This window comes from Centroberyx gerrardi, chromosome 20 (assembly GCF_048128805.1).
Source record: "Centroberyx gerrardi isolate f3 chromosome 20, fCenGer3.hap1.cur.20231027, whole genome shotgun sequence".
Lineage (NCBI taxonomy): Eukaryota > Metazoa > Chordata > Actinopteri > Beryciformes > Berycidae > Centroberyx > Centroberyx gerrardi.
The window spans coordinates 15,854,988-15,876,181 of record NC_136016.1 but is presented as its reverse complement, the minus strand read 5'-3'; the positions used below and the strand labels follow the sequence as shown (position 1 = coordinate 15,876,181).

Below are 21,194 nucleotides of genomic sequence, written 5' to 3'. Positions count from 1 at the left end.
AAAGTTTTACCAAAATATCCATTCTTTCTCCAAAATGTAGAACTTGCTCAGAAAACGTTCCATCCCTTTTACAATCCTTCATGAGGTTATCGATAAATAAAAAAAGAAAAGAAAAAAAAAGAAAAGAAATGAAAAATGACATCAAAGTCAGACTTATGAGTCATCATGTAGGCCCCTTTGCATGAAATAATCACATGTTTCTGACAAAGCACGTTTTATTCCAAAATGACACATCTGCCATTTGAAAAATGTGTCACCTCCTCTCACAAATGATTAACTAATTATTAGCTATCCTGAGCCTTTTATTTACCTTTTATTTATTTTTTTATTACAACTAGATAGATAGTGTCTTTGGATGTTTGGCCCTCTCAAGTAGCTATACTACTTTACAAGACAAATGACACACTTTTGCTCATGTTTGCTCTGCAGGTTTCCCAGTCAAGCCTGTAAAAGCCTATGTTGTCTTGAGTTGTTTTTGAAAAAGGATGAAAGGAAGAAAGGATGATAACAGAGATGGGACAGGAGCAGCGATCCTGTCAAAAATGATATGAAATATTAACTTTGTTTATATGTGTTGGTTGGTGCTATGGGTGGAAGGTTGTTGATGTGTTTATCCATGTGCACTTGTATGTGTGTGTGTGTGTGTGTGTGTGTGTGTACCCAGGCAGTTGTAGGTGCTGTCTGGGTCCACCCTGTATCCAGGCCTGCAGGAGCAGATGAAGCCGGTGCCGTTCAGGTTGGTGCACTCATGCTGGCACAGCTTCTCCTCACAGTTGCGGTCATGGCCAAAATCTGGAGCCAGACAACACAGACCACATCCTCTGTCACATCCAATACAGTGTTTGGCACTGGGTGAGGTTAAGAGCTATTTATTTTTGAACTTTGTTTACATGCATGGAGTGACCCAGCTGTTGGCCATACTCTGATTATCTGGTTAAGCTACAAGCACCTTTATACCCTGCGATTGAGTCTCCCTGTTACCATGAATAAACCAATTTACACAATATTCCTGCCTGCCTGTGGTGACCCGCCCACAGATAGGACAGTCTGCCAGCAAAAATGTATGAAAAGGTGAAATGAAAACCAAAAGTGAAAGGAGTAAGATGGTTACATGCAACAGTAACCTGTTTAATATTGGAGTAAGCCGGATTTCTCAAAATCGGAGTATGAGTTTAACTGGGTTTTTCTAACTGAGTTATGATGTTTACATTCGTCAGCCCAAAACCGAGAGATACTTGAGTAAATTCTCCATGCATGTAAATGTAGCCAACATGTAATCCTGACATTTGCTGCTTTCACTGTTTTATATGAAACAACATACTTCCTGGCATAAAATAAAACCTCTGTAATTATGTTTTTTGATACTGTAATTAAATTAGAAATGATCATGTCTTCTTCCTGAGACCTTTGCTTACAAATTCTGAAGATGCACTTATCTGTACTGAAATAATGAGTAAGGACTATAAGGTAACAATTCTGCATTCCCAAAATTTATTCATAGTGTTGTGTCCAACAACATTTAATAACTGACATTAAACTGTATGGGTGGATGTTGCCAGTAGTTAAATGAGTGTTTTTGTGCCAGAGAAAACAGTGGAACTCACTGCAGCCGATCTCGTCCGTGCGGTCCCCACAGTTGTCGTTGTGGTCACACACGTAGGGCAGGGCCACACAGTGTCCGTTGGTGCATTTAAACTCCTGCAGCGTGCAGGGGGGCAGCGTGGGCTCCCGGCCTGGGAAGGACACAGTCAGAATGAGTCAAAAACACAAGGACCGAGGGAAGGTTGAGTGGGCAAGTTTCTCTGGAAACATGTGTCTGATCTGGACTAGGATTTAATCCAGAGCTTTATCTACTGTCTCCTCTTTACCTTCCATCTGTCTAAATGATAAAAACAAAACAAAACACTAAAACGGTGAGCGAACTACCCACGCTCCTTTTTGGATAAAAAAACCCACAAACATAAGCACACACACACACACACACACACACACACAAACACACAAACAACAGTCTGAAAATTCAGGCAAGAACACATGTGTGGATTGACATATGCGTACACACACACACAAGTGGGCACACACATTCATGCTCCCACACACTCAAGCACTCAAAAATGGATGCATACTTACAGTGGCTATAAAAAGCAGTCACCCCACTTGAGTTTTTGTTGTGCTTTCAGGTTATTTCAAAATGCATTTATTCAGTTCTGTGCAAAGCCCTCTATTCTATCAAAGTGAAAACAAAATTGAATGGATTTATGTGAAAGGATAAAATTAAAATAACAGAGAAACTATTCGCTAGTATAAGTAAGATAGCATAAGTAAGGGGTTGAATACTTGAATGCAAACTCAATTTCTCTGTTATTTTTATTTTATTCTTTCACATACATTTCTTCAGTGTTTTCACTTTGATAGGATAGAGTGTTTTGCATAGAACTCAAACTGAAAATCTTGAATAAATGCATGTTGAAATAACTTGATAGCACAACAAAATATGCAAAAAGTGAAGTGATCTGAATACTTTTTATAGCCACTGCATGTACACCAACATGCCAACATAAGTTATCCAATAAAACACTGATCTAATTTCCTCCTTTCCCTCTGTGTCTTGGTCTTTACTGTCCCTTCCCCCCACAACACAAATGAATCTAGACTAGCTGGCCAATGTTTACCTCTGCTCTGAACAAAACTATTTAATCTCCTCCCAAAATAATTTGCTCTGATTGTTTTTTAAGCTGATTGTGCAACAATTCCACAAAAAGACTATTTTCTTATCCCCGTAATGTTACAGTTTTTGGGCTTTCTGTCCTGTGCCGAGCGCTGATGTCATTTTGGGATTTCCCATTTCACTGGCCTTTGATATAAAACAACGTTCAGGAAGCATTAGTGTTCAGACTGTTCCCACGGTGATCCTGGAAACTGATGATCAGTGGTGAATTCGCTGGGCCTAAACTTGTTACAAATCAGGTTACAGGCTACGTTTAAAAAAGAAGCAGTAACATAATTTAATATAAAAAAAAACACCTGGGGATGTTTCTGCATGAATAGCTGTATTCTCAGTGTGTGTGGAGTGTTGATCTGGGCTTCACTGTATGGCTGCCTGACAGTGTATTGTGATGAGCGTGTGTGTGTGTGTGTGCCTGTGCATGTTTGAGTATCTGCTTGTCTGTGTGTGCATGTGTTCGCATAAACCTCTGTTATTTGTGTTTGTTTCATTTCTCTTTGTGACAAATTCGATGATTTGTCAGTCAGTGTATGTACGGTATATATGTATATCTGCACATGTGTCTGTGTATACTGTATGTGGTGTGTGTGTGTGTGTGTGTGTGTCATACAGAGGTCTTCCTTCTCATCGCTGCCGTCTCCACAGTCGTCCTTCTGATTGCACAGCAGGCCGGAGTAGATACAGTAGCCGTTGGCACAGCGAAACCTGGACGGCATCTCACAGGTGATGTTCACTGGGCAAACACACACACAAATATGAGTTGGGACAAAACCTCTGAGTGTACAAAATATCAACGACACATTGCTAATACTGTCTCCCACCTCTTTTTCTCTCAATTGTGTTAATATAATCAGTATTTAACCCATCTTCTCCCCTTCATCTACATTCCCTTCATGACTGAAGTGGAATTAATAATGTGAATCAATTAAGGACTAAAGCTTTCATCTGGACTATTTCATGGAAAAATCAAGTGGTCCTAGTGTTTTGTATGCTCGATGTAAGTGTGTATGTGTGTGCATGTCTATACATGAGAGATAAATGAATAAGTAGAAAACCCTCCTAGGTGTGTGAGGGTTTGAGAGAGAGAGAGAGAGAGAGAGAAAGAGAGAGAGAGAGAGAGAGAGAGAGAGAGAGATACAATATACAAAATGACGCTCACGGCACAAACTGAGCTTCTCGTCGGATCGGTCCCCGCAGTCGTCGATGCCGTCACACACCCAACCCTGGCTCACACACAGACGGTTCGCACACTCAAACTGGTTCTGACGGCACCAACGGCCCCCTGGGTAACGAGTGGCTGGGGGAGCAGGAGGAAAAAAAAGGCTCAATGTCATTGTGCAGTGGCCAGCATACATTCTCTTTTTAATCACTTTCCAGCACTGTTTACGTTCACACACTTTCAATTACAACCGTTCGTACAAGCTCCACTGTTGTTGATATGTGTGTCTCATTCTCTTCCCCTGCCCAGATTTTACCCCTGCCCCACCATGAGAGTACCAAAACATCACAGGGGCCTGGCACTTTGCCAGTGGTTTTCATGTTGTGCTGTTTTCATGGGGTTTACTTACGACAGCTGGTCTCGTCTGACAGATCCTGGCAGTCAGGCCGGCCGTCACACTGCAGAGCGGCAGGGATACAGTGACCCGACTGACACTGGAACGAGCCGGGGCGACACGTCTGTAACTCTGGAGGAGAGCCAGGAGGTTAATGTGTGTGTGTGTGTGTGTGTAACAGAGAGAAAAAGTTTATTCTGAGGCATTAAACTGTGAGTGTGTGTGTGTGTGTCAGTGTGAGTAAGTAAGGCAGGAAAGGGCATATTTTAATAGTTTTCTTTGGGTTTGACTGTTTGAGTTTCCCCTGGCAGTACGGCCTTCAAACTGAGACTTAGCTCTACAGTAATTGATGAACTTCTGATCAGAATCAATCGGCATGATGCCAAAAACGAAGAAAATAAGGCCCACACTGAAACCCAGAATTATCCTTTAAGTGTACAGTGTGTGCGTGGCAAACGCTCACCACAGTCTCGTTCGTCTGAGTTGTCCCCGCAGTCGTTGTCATGGTCACACACCCAGTTCCCAGGGATGCACTGCTCGTTGTCACAGCGATGCTCGCTCTCCGAGCAAGGCCTTGGTTCTGTGGACACACACACACACACACACGTTTTCAGCACATCAAGCATGGGTGAAACTGCATAAAGGTTATATGGGTTAGGTTAGGGTTAGGTGATTGTTAGTGGATGATAGTGAAAAAGCTTTTTTGCAACTCCCAGATCCCGTAATAGCTCAAAATAGTATAAAGTTAATTATTAAGATTCAAAATACATTTAAAAGTCTTTAACTTCCAAATACTGTCAGTTCTTGGATTCAGAGTCGATTCATTTTAGAATAAAAGAAATCCCATGTTCTGGCAGGTGCATTGCTTGTGGCGTAGGATTGGAACTTTAAGGTCAAAGTAATGGTCATAAAATGGATGGATATGGAGGTGAGTATGAAGCTGAATATGAATTACTATGTTACTCACGGCAGTCCCTCTCGTCGGAGCCGTCGCCGCAGTCGTTGTTGCCGTCACACTGCCAGCGGATGGGGACACAGCGGTGGTTGTCACAACGGAAATCTCCCAGAGGGTCACAGGTGACCTCCTCTGTGGGGGGAGGACAAAGTCAGAGAGGGAGCGAAAAGATATATTAGGGGTTCATACATGTGGTCAGTGAGAAAAATAAATAAATGACCGTGTGTTTGAACCCCTAATATATCGCTTTGCATTGCTCTATATGTTGTGCAGAGTGGAACTTTGCAGAACTTTTGCGCTGTCACATTGTATACACATTGTAACAAAATGGTAAATTTCAGATCTCAAAAGCGATAATAACAAATGCAAACTTACTCCTCAATTATAAATAAAAAAAAATCTGAAACATTTTTTTAATCTCAATTTAAAAAATGGGGTGGTTGTGTCTCTTCTCTCTCACCCACACAAAAGATCTGCCTTCAAAACACACACTCACACACACACACACACACACACACTAATCACATGGCTTGTTGCCATCGACCGTACCAGTATAAAATTGTTTTGTCGAAGAGGCTTTGTCTGTCCTCTGAGTCAACTGAACAAATGATCAATGTTTGGTCACTGAACAAGAAAAAAAAAAAAAAAGATTCATTGTTATGCAGATTCAGTGTCTTCTCTCTCTTGCTCATTCTCACACAGAGCTGTAGATAGCTGTAGTACTTGAGTCCGGTCTGGGACTTGGTATCGTAATTATTTTGACTCTGGCTTCAGTATGGGCTTCATTTATTTTCTCCCCAGCACTACAAACTATTTAAGGGATTTCACCTGTGTTCAGAATGCGATGCTCTTTAAAATAGCATTGCGACATACTAAAGTGGTCTTGACTACCTGCCCTGCCCTCATGCAATACATCTGCTCACACACACACACACACACGAGCACTGACCGCAGTTCTGCTCGTCGCTGTTGTCGATGCAGTCGTTGGTGCCGTCACAGCGGGCCCACTGGGGAATACAGCGGTAGTTGGTCTTACAGGAGAACTCAGTGTCCTCGTCGCACCTATAGTCTGGACCGCCTAGGAGAGAGAGAGACATTGGGGTGAGCAAGACGGTAAGGAAGCGAGAGAGGAAGAGAAAGTGAGTGAGAGAGATAAAGTGAGAGAAAGGAGGAGAGACAGTGTGGGAGAGAACAGAAGAATGATTGAGAGCGAGGGAGGGAGAGAGAAAAAGTTTCTCGGTACCTCTTAATTTTACAATAACAAACACAAATAAACCCATAGTATGTGCAATACAACATCATTAATTCATACAGATTCCTCATGGGACGTGGCTGATTGTGTATTGATTATATATCAGTACAAAACCAGATAAATCCATGCTCGATGAAGCCATCAGCTCCGCTCTGCCACTCTGCACTGGTATTGGCAGTCTCATCAATTTCTGTAATGACTCTTTCACTCACATGTTTCACAGGTTCAATTGCTGCCACAGCCATCTGTCTTGTTGAAAAGTGTTTGAACAAGACACTGAACCTCTACCTGCTCATAAGATTGTCAGCTAAACTCCTAAAATGTAATGTAAATGTCTAACTTTTACCATCATCCCCATATACACATTTCTTATTTTTTCCTAGCATAATACACTAAACACATCCCTTTGTTTCCCACTTACTGCAGATTTCAAGGACCTCATCAGATCCGTCGCCACAGTCGTCCTGGGCGTCACACACATAGTTGGAAGGCAGACAGCGACCATTGGCACACTGGAACTGTCCCGGCCGGCAGGTCTTCTGGGCGCAGCCCTCCGGGTCTTCGTCGCTGGCATCTGAACAGTCGTTCACCCCGTCGCAGTGCCAGGACACGGGGATGCACTTCTTGTTCTTGCACTGGAACTGGTTCTCCTGGCACCGGTGGTCACCTAGAGGGGCAGACTACAGCTTGACTTGGGGTTTATTAACTATCGGTATGTTTTGAGCCTGAATCCAAACCAGTGAGAAAACTGGCCAGACACAAATTCACTGAGTCCAGTCATGTCCCATCAGGTTTGGGCATCTAGGACAGACTGTGGCTTCTGAATACACCAGTTACACCTATAATGGCCAAATAGGATGAGTCTGGTATTACTCTTTATGTTATTAAAGAGTGGCCAAACCCAAATCTGTGTGAAGCCTGACATCTAATGGTAAAAAGTAAGGTACTAAACTGTTCATCTGCTATTGGCTGATCTTTGGTGCCAGGTGATGTCACCACCTTCAGTACCCTACTTTTCGCCATTAGATGTCAGGCCTCACCACAGATTTGGGTTTGAGGTTTAGTTACTCTTCAAGTTCCTCTCAAACTTTTCTTCGATTTTCTTAAAAAATCTCTTAAAAAACAAAATACTATAGTTTTCAATAAATTGTGATCTCCATGTTATACTGTTACAGTTAAATGACACTGTCAACTCTGTCAGCTAACCACAGCAAGCCCCAGTGAGTTATTTTAATTCCAGCCTCATATCTGATTTTCAAGGATTTTTTTTGTATTTCTGCACTCATGCAGTTAACTGCAGAATAAAATTGTCTACAAATTTTTTTATGCAAACATTATTTGACATGAGCTACTTTATGTTGAACTGAGTGTGTGTCATACTGCAGAGAGCAGCATCCTCATCTGAGCCATCGGGGCAGTCTGAGTGGCCCTCGCAGACGAAGCCGGGATAGGTGCAGTTGCCGTCTTGACACTGGAACTGGCCAATGGGGCAGTAGCGGGGCGGGCAGGTCTGAGGTTCATCTGAGCCATCGCCGCAATCTGATTGGCCGTCACACTTCCACCATATAGGAACACATCTAGGGAGGGGTTTGATACATTGCCAGCTTTTATGTGAAATGACAGTGGGTGTAGTATGCATTTACAGTGTGTATTTATATGTAAATCATTTATATTTATATGAACAACAATGTTTTTATGTGCAATTTCCCAAAACCTTCAACACTTGCATATGAACCATGAACAATAAGACTGACTTGATGGAAGGACTTGTGAACAATTATGAATTGTGAACAAAAGGGATTTTATATCAGACTAACTTCTCATTGTCCCCACAGCGGAACTGGGTGCTGGAGCAGTCGGCCACACACTGGATCTTGAAGCCCACAGAGAGGCCAATGAAGTGATCTGGACACTGGCAGGTAGCCCTGCTGCCACCAGGAGCGATCAGACACAGGTGACTGCAGGTCAGGTGATGGGAGGAGCAGGGGTTATCACCTAGGAAATAAATTGATAAAAAGACAGACAAGTCAATTAAGCAGACTGACATAATTGTGATTGTGATAAACTGTGTCATGCTCACTTTTATATATGGTGTGCATTATATTTTCTGTGCAGACTTGCAAACTGAAATTCGTACACAATTCTAAAACAAAAAGATCTGAAGCATCGAACTACAGGTGTAAGTTCTGACTGATAAGCAAGAGATTGCAGATAAAAAAGGACTTCTTCCTTGCAACATTTTCAAAATTTAAGAATGTGTTGCTCACTGTTGTGTATAACGAGCACTATGACTGAATTTCATTTGGAGCCATTCACAGGCATGCATGCAATCAAGCTCTTGCCCCATACAATATATTCAAATTGCAATGTGATTGTTTTCTTTTTGTTTTGTTTTTACCTCTTGTTTTCATCCGCATTTACATATTTTTCCCTCTATCAAGAACGTTGTTATAGACTGTTTCTTAAAGGCAGTGCATAAATAAATTTGATTTGACTTAAATATAATCCCTGCTGCACAGTCCACCTAATAAGCTCTACAGTAAACCAGCAGAACAAGCCGACTCCATTGTCACTTCATTACATGTGCAGAAATACCACGAGACAACGAGGATACAAGCGTCTACAGCTCAAAGTGACGTACTGCGAGGCTGCCTGTAGGGGTGGTAGACGTGGATGTCGTGGGGCCGGTGTGTGTTGTTGCCCATGACCATGCGCTGTGCACCGGTGTACTTGTGGGCCTTCTCCACAGTGTGTGTGTTCCAGTCAGTCCAGTAGACCAAGTCCTCAAACAGGGAGACGGCGTAGACATGGGGGAGAGAACCAGCGATGGCTCTGTGCCGGTTCTGGCCATCCATGTCTGCAAAGCTGGAGGGTGATGCAAAATTAAGAGTATAAGATTTACATTTTAGGCATTACGCTTAGGCGATAAGAATTCAGTGCCATGCTCAAGTACACATTGACAAGACACACCGCTGTTGACAGACACAGGACATGGCTTTTATGAGGATAGATCCTGTAAACTCTCAATTACAGGACAGACTAACTACTACACCCGCAGACCTCAACATCCCATGTGCCCGGCCATGCCTGAACTCTTCCAGGTAAAGGTCGTATCTATGTGAATGAACACACTGCATTTCGACTTTAACTGTATCTTATATGAACAAGTAATACAACACGTATGTTGTTGTCTCTGCAATTATACACTGTCCATGCCAACTGAATAAAAATGGACTCATCACTGAATTTCTCCAACTCACTCCAGGAAGTTGAGGTGGGAGTCGGCAAAGAAGATCTTGTTGGTGGTGTAGTCTATGGTCAGTGCATTGGGCCACTCCAGCTTGGCTGTGATGATGGCGCTGGCATTGCTTCCATCCATGCCAACCCTGCCAATGTAGGCTGTGTCACCCCAGTCTGTCCAATACAGCCACCTGGAAAAAGGAGAAAGAACAAGGAGGAACGGGAAAAGGTCCAAACAAAGGATTAATTGGCAAACTGTACCGTACATTTGAAGGAAAAATGCACTCTAAAACACTTTAACACTGTTAAAAAAACAGCTATTGGTGATGCATTTTGCATTTCTGGGCCCATCTTGTTGTTTGTTTTAAAGCTTGGACAACTGGCCAAACCTAGATAACGTGACATCACATTGAGTTATTTCCAGAGCAGCTACAATGGAGTTTGATAGCAGAAAAAAACATTCAGCGATCTAAAACTTGGTAAACATCAGGTTTTGGTGTCAGTCCCTTGGAATCAAAGAGCAAGGGCTTCTTTATAGGCTCACCATTTTGCACCGATACCAATATACCAGTTTCTCCACCGACAGTAGCCTCAATAGACCAGAATGCAATGCAGCCGAAAGACATGTTGCATTTTGAGTAAGGGGCTGTTCACAAACTAGTGGCTAGCCACCTTTGATTGGAAGCAACAAGTCATTCTGGGAAATAACTGAGGTAGAAATAGACAAGGCAGGTTGAGGCAAAGTGGGTACACAAATTGATATATTGATTGCTATACGATATGAATTGATATATAACCGAGGGTGGATTTTTCCTTTAATTTCTCTGTGAGATATGTGTGTGTGTGTGTGTGTGTGTGTGTGTGTGTGTATCAGTACCCATATTTAGGGTTGACAGCCACGGCTCGGGGTTGGGTGATGATGTAAGTGGCATTAGCACCAGGGATTGCTCCAGACAGCAGCTTCTTCTGGTAGCGCCCGTCCAGCTCCATCACGTGAACAGAGCCATAGTAACTGTCCACCCAGTACAGCTTCCTGCAGCAGACACAAAGAAAGCCACTTGACATCTCTGCAGCTAGATTCAGGGCAGCCAGTTTGCTTAATTACCTACAGTGTTTCCAATCAATGAGATTCAACTTAAAGGAGCAAAGCACTCCAAAATCAGTTCATCAGATATTCCCAAATCAGTAGTCACTTGTATTCACACAAATCTTCTCTCTTCACTCACCTGCCCACCCAGTCCAACGCCAGGCCCTCTGCACCTCCTATGTTGTTATCCGCCAACGTCTCCCTGTCGCTCCCGTCCAAACGCATCCTCTCAATCCTACCTGTGTCCAGCCAATACAGCCTCTTTTCATAGTGGTCGAAATCTAACGCCACCACGTTGGACAGCCCCTGCAGCACTATGCTCAGCTGTGACCCGTCGGTGGTCAGATTCCGGATGTAGTAGCGATTACTGTACAACAGGTACGGGGCGATGCCGCTGTTCTGGCGGCAGGTGCGTCCGTCCGGTTCGCGGATGTAGCCCGGGGCGCATTTGCAGTGGTACGAGCCGACAGCGTTCTCGCAGATCTGGCTGCAGACTGAGGGTGTGTCGCGGCACTCGTTGATGTCCTCGCAGGCTTTGCCATCTGGCATGAGCTGGTAACCGGGGTTGCAGGAGCAGTAGTAGCTGGTGAGGGTGTCGGTGCAGAGCTGGGCACATTTGTGGACCGACGGGTTGCGGCACTCGTTGACACCTGGATACAAAGAAGAGAGAGAGAGATATATATGATGACTTGTGTATCTGAGACATCAAGGTAAGTTTGCATGATTGAACAAGGATCTCACACAATAGAATGAACCTAAAAAGTTCCAACGACCACTGTCTCATGATGTCAAAATATTATACCCAGATTATGTGAAGTAATACATTTATATTCTCATGGTATTTTAGAGAGATTTTCCCCCAGATTTACACATGTACATCTGTTATATTATTATTATGCTATGTAGAAGAAGTATTCAACTTTAACAACAGTAGCAGAGGTGCAGTCCTTGGTGGAAGATGGGCACCTCATGCTCAAAAGATTCATTCAAAAATGAGATATCCACCATTTGAAAGGAGTGACACTTACCTAGAAAATGATTAAATTATGGCAATTTTTCAAGGATAGCAGGCAATCTTTTTAATGTTTGCCTACCAACTGCATTCTCAACATTTTAGGGATAGTGAATGATGAATTTAAGGTAATCATTTTATTAAAAAAGATAAGCCTTTGTGCACAGTGTATACTCCAGGTCAGGAGGAGCTGGAGACTGCAAGAAGATCATCAAAGCTAGAGCAAAAAACTCCACATGTAATAACAATAATAATCAGTTTCGTAATTTAATCCTTTGTTTGTTTCCAGTACATTAAAAGCATCAATTGTTATGTTTGGAATGGCTTTCAAATTATTTCATTATGTCTCTGTGTGTCTCTTACCGCAGCCCTTTTCGTCACTGTTGTCCTGGCAGTCCTTTTGTCCGTTGCACACCTTGCTGACGTCGATGCACTGGCCCGACTTGCACATGTACTCCTGGGGGCTGCAGGTGGGCTGCGGCGTGGTGCACAGCCTCTCCAACTCATCCGTCCCGTCCATGCAGTCGCTCTCCCCGTCACAGGTGAAGTAGATGGGGATGCAGGCTCCGTTGCCACAGGTGAACTGGTTGCTGCTACACGTGTCGTAGGTGCAGCCCAGCTCATCGCTACCGTCCCCGCAGTCATTGACACGGTCACAGCTGGGAAGGGGGAGGAGCAATTTACAGCTTTACATTCTATTCAATACCAGGAGAAAGTTAACATTATTTTCTGGGCTTATTTTTAGTTCTTTCATTAGCGAAATAAATAATAAGGAGTAGTTGATGCAGGCGCAGTAAGGCCTGGTACAAAGTTAATCCAAGGCATGCATACGCTAACGCAAGTTCATGGCACACCCAAGCTCTCTGCTGACATAGAACATGCACCTTGTCCGAGGTTATAAACCACTTATCCACAAGGGGGAGGTAAAGTCTCTAGTATGGAGGAGTATTTAAAAATGGCTGCTGTAGAGGAATGTCTACTTTTTCAATCGCCACCAACAGAAAAAGACAAAAAGAGGATAGTAAGTGTGTCTTTTGAATTGGTTAAGAATGCAAAACAGGGAATATTGTTCTCTCATGCTGCCTGAACTTAAATGAAGAGAGGCATTTCCAATATATTTGGACGTCAGCATTAAAATTTGACAACCTCCTTCATCATATTGTGCCTCTGATTACCCATGACAAGAACTGCTGCAATCTGGTGGATGCCTCTCAGCAGCTGGCGATCATAATGAGGTACTTAGCAATTAGGATCAGTCAACAGGCAGCTAGTTACAAGTAGGGTGCTATGATGATGTGCTGCATGTGCGATATTGTAAGGTATGTTTACACTGGAAATGACTACTTTGCACTTTGGACTACAGTTAGTTATTTTGTTATTAGTTGTTTGTCTCCTCCACACACACAGTTCCCTACTTACTGGTAAGAGAGGAAGATGCAAAGGCCGTTGGAACAGGCAAACTCGTTCATATGGCAGGTGCGGTTGGGGCAGTTCTGGAGCTCATCAGCGGCGTTGGCGCAGTCTCTCTCCCCATCACACACAAAGCTTAGGGGCACACAGCGCGGGTGGCCGGGGTGCCAGGTGGGACAGGTGAACTGGTTGGAACTGCAGGTACGTTGGCCTGCAATGGATGGGGGAAGGAAGGGAGGGCTGAGCATGAACACATGTATACATGCTCACATGCACAATCACACGCATGCACACACATCTGTCTATGATTCACCCTCAACAACACAAAATGATGAAAAATCTACTTTGTGTACAAGAGAAGTCAAATATTAGCATTCCTGTAAAACATGGATAGGAAAACATCTGAATTTAAATAAATATTGCTAGATTGATGTCTGCATACCTGTATGGTGGTATAGGAAATATATTTTTAATAATTTGGAGAAAATTTTGGCTTGTGTTCTCAAAACATCACTTGAAAATGTGGAGGAAAACCAACCAGTGCTGGTTCTATCCATTCCTGAGATTTTCCCATTCATAAATACAAAACACTCTCTCATACACAATTAAATGCATTAACTTAACCACAAAAGTCATTTGAATTGATAGTTATAAACTATAATACACAATGAAGTTCATTGGTGTAAAAACTCAATTTCGCCTTGGCAGATGGAGAGAAGTTACATTAAAAAAAATATAATTGTTGAACAGAAACTGAATCCCTATCATGTTTGTCGTTGTCACTCTTAATCTGCTGTCTTGTATAGTGAGTAAGGACACAAGACAACTGTATTGGCTGGAGCTCAAGTGAGTGCACATTATTAGCCACTGGTTAAAAATGCCACCTACTGGAGGACTAGAGGAATCTCTCTCTCTCTCTCTCTCTCTCTCTCTTTCTCTCTCACACACACACACACACACACACACACACACTAATGGAATGGCTTGGGGTGCAAGGGGATTGTTTGTGTGAAAATTGTTTCCTAAAACCTTACAATGTTTAGTTGTAAAATATTGCTTACGTTTTGCTATATGGATGGATGTTTGGGTTTTCTTGAGCAGAGATTAGCTAAAATATACTGAATGTCATAATATACATATACTATATATATATATATATATACAGTATGTATATACTGTATATACATACATACAGTATATAGTAATTAAATGGCATTTTCTAACTCATCACACAAAATGATTTTATGAGTTTATTACCTCCCTGCAGTGTAATGACATAAATATTAAAGTGCTATCTCACCACACTGCAGTTCAGGAGCCTCATCACTGTTGTCCCAGCAGTCGTTGTTGCCGTCACAGATCAGCGACTGGGGGATGCAGTTCCCATTGGTACAGGTGAACTGGCTGGGGCTGCAGGTCTTGATCTCCTCCTCTGGATAGACAGAGACATCATTTAAAAAGGGGCATGAAGTAATGTATGATGTTTCTCAACCTCTATAGTGTGGTCATTTTGCGCTACGGAACAGTAAAAACTTGAAAGTAACCACTAGTGACCAAAAAGTCATAAGTTTGATCCCCTTCCATCAACTATCAAGTGTCCTGTCAAAGTATCCTTGAGCAGTCAGCTAGATGCCTAAAATATAAAATGTAAATATAGAGAGCTCACCGCAGGAGGGAGGCTCATCAGTCCCATCAGCACAGTCTTTGAAGGAGTCACACACCCAGGACTTAGGAATACACGTCCCTCCATCACAACGGAACTGGTTCGGGGAGCATGTACGTCCCGCTGTAATACAGTCACACACACACACACACACACACACACACACACATACAATCACACACATATGTACAGTCTATATCAATACACGCTTCTGCTGAATCCACTCAGCAGGTAAATGTAATTCATGAACTTTGGGGTTGAGGAAGGATTCCTACTTAGGTTTCCCAGTGGAGGTCTCTCTCTCTCTCTCTCTCTCTGAACACTGAAAACAGCTACAAGGCAAACACTGAGCGTTCAACTTACCACAGAAGAGAGGATTCTCATCGCTGTTGTCGCCGCAGTTGTTGTAGCCATCGCACAGGTTGTCAGAGAAGATACAGATGTTGGTGTTGTCACACTTCACCTGGCCTGTAGGACACGTCCTGTCGGCTGGAGAAGGTTGAGGAGGGAAAAAGTCAACAGATCAGCCACAGGGGTCATAACCCTAACCCACAGGCACGCTCTTTTTTTTTTCAGCTCAGAAGTCCACTTTCCTAACCTTCAGACTGGTGCAACCATATATACTGTATAGACATAATACACATATTATGATGATAAGCAAACTTGCATACATTTCTCTAGAATTATCCAAAATAGTCAATCCATCATCATCAACCAGGCAACCAATCAATCCATCCATCAATCAGCCAATCATCACTCACGGCAGTTGATCTCGTCGGAGGCGTTGTCTCGGCAGTCGTTGTGGCCGTCACAGACGAAGGCTGCGCTGATGCAGCGGCCGCTGGCGCAGGTGAACTCGCCGGTGGGGTTGCAGGTGGGGAAGGGGCAGCCGCGCTCGTCACTGTTGTCGCCACAGTCGTCTGTGTAGTCGCAGGCGTAGCTGAGCGGCACGCAGCGCCCGTTGTCGCAGGTGAAGTCCATGGCTGTGCAGGTGTGGAAGGCTGGGAGGGGGGAAGAAAAGATGGAGGCATTTTGTAAGGTTTTTAGAACATGGATAAAAAGAATTGTCTATTTTTTCTTTTTTTTTCTGTTGGTCAGTTAACCCAAAATGCATTTACACAAATCAGAAGAAACATCCTCTCTCACCGCACACTCTCTCCAGCTCATCTGAGCCATCCTGGCAGTCGCTGTAGCCGTCACATTTCCAGCGCGCCAAGATGCAGTTGCCATTGAGACAGGTGAACTGGTCCGGCTGGCAGCGGTTCCCAGTGTCTCGGATGCAGTCCCTGCCATTGTTGGCCAGGTACCAGCTCCCCTGCTGAGGACACTGGCACTCTGCACCCGACGGACCTGCAGGAGGCCAGAGAACAGTAAGAACAAAGAAGAACTGAAGGGAATAAAGAGATATTAACAGTGTTGTTAATTAGTGAATGTGCTGTGTTTTCTGTACTGGCCTTGTAAACTGAATTTCCCTTGTTATACAGGAGAGCAGAGGTGTTAACAGCTATGGGAACATGGCTACTTGATTTCAAACACTTTTTTTTGTTTCTCAAGCATTTAAGGCACAGTACTACACCGGTTTGCTAGTGTGGAAAAATTCCAAAATGTGACACCTACTCTGAGAAAATGATTGTTTATATTAAAGTAAACAACAACAACAACTTATTACACAGTTGCTGGCTAAGTAAAGGCCTTTGCTTACCAAACATTTTACACGGTGTGATCAGTTGTATTTTAATATAAGCAATGGTTATCAGATAAAATATAGATTGACATTTTGCAATGAAACCCACAGACAGAATCGAAGTAAGGCTTCATATTAAATTGTGAAGGATTATACTGTACAAGAATGAATGGCAGCAAATCTGAAGGTAGGGAAATGAGCCCTGATATGTCTAACTATTCTGACTGTGCAGACTGACACCACCACAAATAATGTAAAGGAGAGGGGCAACCTAAAACTTAGGACAAAACCTTTAAAGCCTTCATTTAGTTCCTTACCAGGAACACAGACATGACTGCAGCCTCCATTAAACTGTTGACAGGGGCTGGAGCAGCTCTCCTGCTTGGATTCGGCATAGACGTGGATGTCGTTTGGCCGGTACTGCATCTGCTGGGCCAGCACCGCGAAGCCAGAGCCGTCATCCTTCCCAGCCCTGTAGACGGCTCGGGTCGTCCAGTCGGTCCAGAAGATGTCCTGCTGGAAGACAGTGAGGGCGAAGGGGTACTGGATCCCCCGAATGATCACTTGCCGGTTCGCACCCGTTAGTGAGGAACGCTCAATCCTGTCTCTGAGGGAAGCAGGGAGGGAGGGGAGAAGATGGAGAAATGACATGGGGGCAAAATATTCTGTCACATAATTAGTCCCTTGGCTGCTTTGCAATTTCTCCATATGTGAAAAGCTGGTGGACTGTCCAAGTACCATATTTCATTTCAGGAAATTTCACTACATAGACAATGAAACAGCATATATTTCTACAGAAATGATTCCAGTGGAGATAGAAAAGTCTGGGACATACAGTGAAGCGTCAGCCCAGTACAGCATCCTCTCCTCGTAGTCCAGAGACAGGCCGTTGGGCGTTGTCAGGCTGCTGTTGATGATGGGGGTCCGGTAGTTTCCACCCAGTGTGGCCCTCTCAATCTTAGCCGGACTGCCCCAGTCAGTCCAGTACAGGTAGCTGGACAGGGAGAGGGTGGGAGAAAATGTAAGGATGGAAGAAGAAACAGAGACAGAAAGAGCAAAGGAGAAAGAGTAGAGAGCGTGGATAGCATAAGGAAGGACAAGGAGAGTGTGGTGTAAAAGAAACAAATGATCCACTGATTTCATTTTGTTTAGCATTTTGTTTAGCAGTGAACTTACACTGCTCAATGGTCAACGTTGATAATCTTCACACCAAAGTGAACACTATCTGTCCAAAATGGAAGTCATTACATCTATGCCCAATCTACAGAAATTTGACACTGAAATAATGGTGTGTTGCTTTTACCCGTAGCAGGGGTCGACGATGATGCCCCTGGGCCGGTTGGCGTGGGCGACAACTGAGCGGTTCTTCCCATCCACACCAATGGCCTGGACATTGCGGCTATAGTAATCAGTGAAGTAGAGACGCTTGTGGATCCAATCATACGCCAGGCCCTCTGGGTCATCCAGAGCTGAGCAGTGTGACAGAGAGAGGGAGAGGACAGGGAAAAAGAAAGAAAAAAAAAAACAATGAGAAAATAGAAAAGGAAATGAAGAGAGGAAAAGGACAGGGATAGATGGAGCAGGAGAGTGAGGGGAACCGACAATAAGAGTAGAAAAAGAGGAAAAAGGAAAAAAAAAGATAAATAAAGATACAGAACACAATGACAACATAGTGAGTGACACCTTATGCTAAACTTACTTGAAGCTATAATGACAGGTGGGCTGGTGATGGATGTAGTGCTGACATAGCCAATCTTGCTCCGGCCTATCCCCGAATATTGGATGAAGAAAATCAGCTTGTCCTTGAAGTCATAATCCAGTGCCACCACGTTGTAGCCCAGGTTTAACACTGGATAAGGGACACTGTGATCCTCGGGGTCTAACCTCATGGTATTCAGCGTGTAGTCGGTGGTGAAAACCAGAAACTCCTCCTGGCCGTAACCACATGTTACCCCATTAGAAAGGAGGGAGCCATGGGCGCAACCGCATTTGGGTCTCTCTTGGCCCGGGATGGCGAAGCAGAACTGCTGGCAGCGCCCGTTGTCTTCCTGGCACGGGTTAAAGCCCACCTGGTTGGCAGACGTCGGCTGGACATGCGAGTCAAAGACGGTGACATCCATCAGGCTGTCGATAGAATCACGGATTACCTGGTAACATTAACAGAAAGTCATTTAGTCACTGAAGTGGACTAAAGTGAAGTGGACTAGCAGCAGCATTGAATCTCCTCTACTGAATCTAATTGCTATCAAAAATAGAAAAATCCAGTCCAATCCTGTCTCTCTCCTTAGCTCTTACTTTATTACTTTTCCAAGCAATTTTTTCTTACATGATCATTCTCGGGACAGGAGAATATTTTCAGGGAGCTACGGCCCTATCTGATACAAATCAGTTGTTATTTCAATGAAAGATCACAAAAAAATTATAATTTTGAAGCCTGAACTGTGTATTGAATTAACTCTCACCTCTGGCTGGTCAGTGTTGGCTGGGTCCTTACTGGCCTGGAAGAGCTTCCCAAGCTTCTTATCCACCCACAGCATGTAGTTCCCAAATATAGCCATCCCTGTTGGAGACGGATACCGGCTCCCATAGCGGACGATCTGCCTCTGCGTGCCGTCCGCAGCCATGCGGGAGATCATGTCAAGCGCGTCATCCGTCCAGTAGAGGAAGTCGTTGGTGTAATCGATGGTTAGGCCGCGGGGCGACGACAGGCTCTCTGATGCCAGGACGGTGCGGTTGGTGCCATCCAGCAGCGCCCGCTCAATCTTGGGCATCTGGCCTCCATCAGCCCAGAAGAGGTAGCGGAGCTTGGGGCTGACAGCCAGGCCGGCGGGCTGGTCCTGGGAGGACTTGAGGAGAACCATTCGGTAGGTGGTGTTGATGGCGAGCACCTCCAGGTAGGTTTGGCTCGCAAAAGCATTGGTGAAGTACAGGTTGCCTAAGGAAGGGAAGGAGAGAGGAGGGAAAAAAAGAGGAAGACAAGATTAGTATACCAACTATTAATCAAATGCTCTATTTAAACCCTTTGCTGGCTGGACCACAATATAAAACAGCCAAGATTGTAGAGCTATAGCATGACCATTCTTCTAAGTATATTTCTATGCTAAATCCACATAGAGATTTTCAAGGAGACTTCATGCTGGTGCTGTCTGTAGAGAGATACACTGCCACAATATTAATAAGGGTAAAATGATATATTCCACATTAAAATCAATATACTTTAGTGCTTTATTTTCTTTACGCTTTTATTATCTATGGTCTAGTTCATTTTCTTTAGACGTAATGGATAGTTGGATGGATGATGATTGTGATGAATAAGTGGCTCCATACCTGCAATCCAATCTACAGCGATGCCCTGGACGCCTCTGCTTCCGATGCCTGAGGTGACGACACTGCTGTAGAGCCCTCCGTCTGTCTTGGTCCTGAAGATTCCCTTGTAGGAGCTGGAGGTGCTGTTGTCAGTCCAGTATATAAAGCCAGATTCGATATGCAGGTCCAACTTTTGCTTAATGGAGTAGGAAGCTGCAAAGGGTAAAGTTTTGTTCATCAGATCCTGACTTGTGGTTAATTTGGTATTTACAGTCAACAGTTGCATGCAACGTTTCATAGAAAAATGTTGAAAGATAATTTAAAATAGGCGCTTTAGCTGGGAATGGGTAGATTTTGCATGCAGTGAAGACATGGGCTTATACTAACCTGGGAGCGGTCAAAAGTATGAGCAAAATAAAACACTAGGACACTAAAGAAGAATGTCTATTCTGCAAAGGGAAAATTTTCATACAAACAAAGTCCAAAACAAAAAATATACAAGAGCCAACATACATCCACCGACAGGCACCATCGCCTCGGAGTGGTCGGAGCTGTTAATGTGGAAGCCGCGGATGTGCTTCGGGGTGGAGATGATGGCGAAGGATTCATACTGTTCGCAGCGGGAGCCGTCCTGAGAGGGGTTAAAGCCCGTGGTGCAGGCGCAGGCCTTTTGGTTTCCTGGCTTGGGCAGACAGAGGTGGGGACAGCCCCCGTTGTTGGAGCTGCAGCCGTTGCTGGTGCCTGCTGAGTCTGGGGATGGACAGAAAGAAGAGGTGGTGGAGGGGAAGATTAGCGGATCAGCTGAGGTGTTTTCAGTACAGCTGCACCATTAAAAAATACAATTGCAGTGTTGACGACTACATTTTCCAGTTTTGCAAGAGGCTGCAATTCTTTCCTATTCTTTCCAAATTAGCATCTTCCTTTGGCTCCAACACCAGAATTTTCTATTCATTTATTTATTTAGCACTTCTACGCATCTACATGAATCCCCATGTAGGAAAATTCATATTGCAATCAGAATTCAGCAAAAAGTCAAAGTATGTGGGCTTTTATTACTATTGTGCGCAGCTGCTATTCAAAGAGGATTCAAATTCATTAATTCCACTGAAATAAATGGGAAAAATATGATCATTATCTTGTTTTTTCTTGTATTTAATGAATGACACACAGGGGTAAGAAGAAGAAATTTGATATATTTGATAAAGAAATATGAACACTGACCTTAATGCTAAAATGCCTCATCACCAAACCTAAACTCTCATGCTTAAAAATAATTACGATTCCCGCAACAACCAATGAGTTCATTA

The 21,194-nt window shown here is 43.7% G+C and overlaps 1 protein-coding gene across 1 annotated transcript in view; it reads right to left on the bottom strand.

Moving 5' to 3' along the window:
• The window catches only part of lrp2b (low density lipoprotein receptor-related protein 2b), a 52,132-nt gene that overhangs the window by 8,303 nt on the left and 22,635 nt on the right, over positions 1 to 21,194 (bottom strand). The window contains exons 37-65 of the mRNA XM_078290928.1: positions 20,401 to 20,637; positions 19,909 to 20,100; positions 19,044 to 19,516; positions 18,281 to 18,728; positions 17,885 to 18,050; positions 17,417 to 17,575; positions 16,899 to 17,188; positions 16,044 to 16,247; positions 15,659 to 15,898; positions 15,261 to 15,386; positions 14,901 to 15,020; positions 14,535 to 14,666; positions 13,244 to 13,445; positions 12,188 to 12,483; positions 10,952 to 11,462; positions 10,603 to 10,758; positions 9,746 to 9,916; positions 9,127 to 9,350; positions 8,303 to 8,480; positions 7,866 to 8,062; positions 6,907 to 7,152; positions 6,183 to 6,311; positions 5,246 to 5,365; positions 4,742 to 4,858; positions 4,294 to 4,410; positions 3,885 to 4,022; positions 3,336 to 3,458; positions 1,605 to 1,733; positions 661 to 792 (exon numbers count right to left, since the gene is read on the bottom strand). Coding sequence (XP_078147054.1) covers positions 661 to 792; positions 1,605 to 1,733; positions 3,336 to 3,458; positions 3,885 to 4,022; positions 4,294 to 4,410; positions 4,742 to 4,858; positions 5,246 to 5,365; positions 6,183 to 6,311; positions 6,907 to 7,152; positions 7,866 to 8,062; positions 8,303 to 8,480; positions 9,127 to 9,350; positions 9,746 to 9,916; positions 10,603 to 10,758; positions 10,952 to 11,462; positions 12,188 to 12,483; positions 13,244 to 13,445; positions 14,535 to 14,666; positions 14,901 to 15,020; positions 15,261 to 15,386; positions 15,659 to 15,898; positions 16,044 to 16,247; positions 16,899 to 17,188; positions 17,417 to 17,575; positions 17,885 to 18,050; positions 18,281 to 18,728; positions 19,044 to 19,516; positions 19,909 to 20,100; positions 20,401 to 20,637 — 5,973 coding nt within the window. The remainder of the gene's footprint in view (positions 1 to 660; positions 793 to 1,604; positions 1,734 to 3,335; positions 3,459 to 3,884; positions 4,023 to 4,293; positions 4,411 to 4,741; positions 4,859 to 5,245; positions 5,366 to 6,182; positions 6,312 to 6,906; positions 7,153 to 7,865; positions 8,063 to 8,302; positions 8,481 to 9,126; positions 9,351 to 9,745; positions 9,917 to 10,602; positions 10,759 to 10,951; positions 11,463 to 12,187; positions 12,484 to 13,243; positions 13,446 to 14,534; positions 14,667 to 14,900; positions 15,021 to 15,260; positions 15,387 to 15,658; positions 15,899 to 16,043; positions 16,248 to 16,898; positions 17,189 to 17,416; positions 17,576 to 17,884; positions 18,051 to 18,280; positions 18,729 to 19,043; positions 19,517 to 19,908; positions 20,101 to 20,400; positions 20,638 to 21,194) is intronic.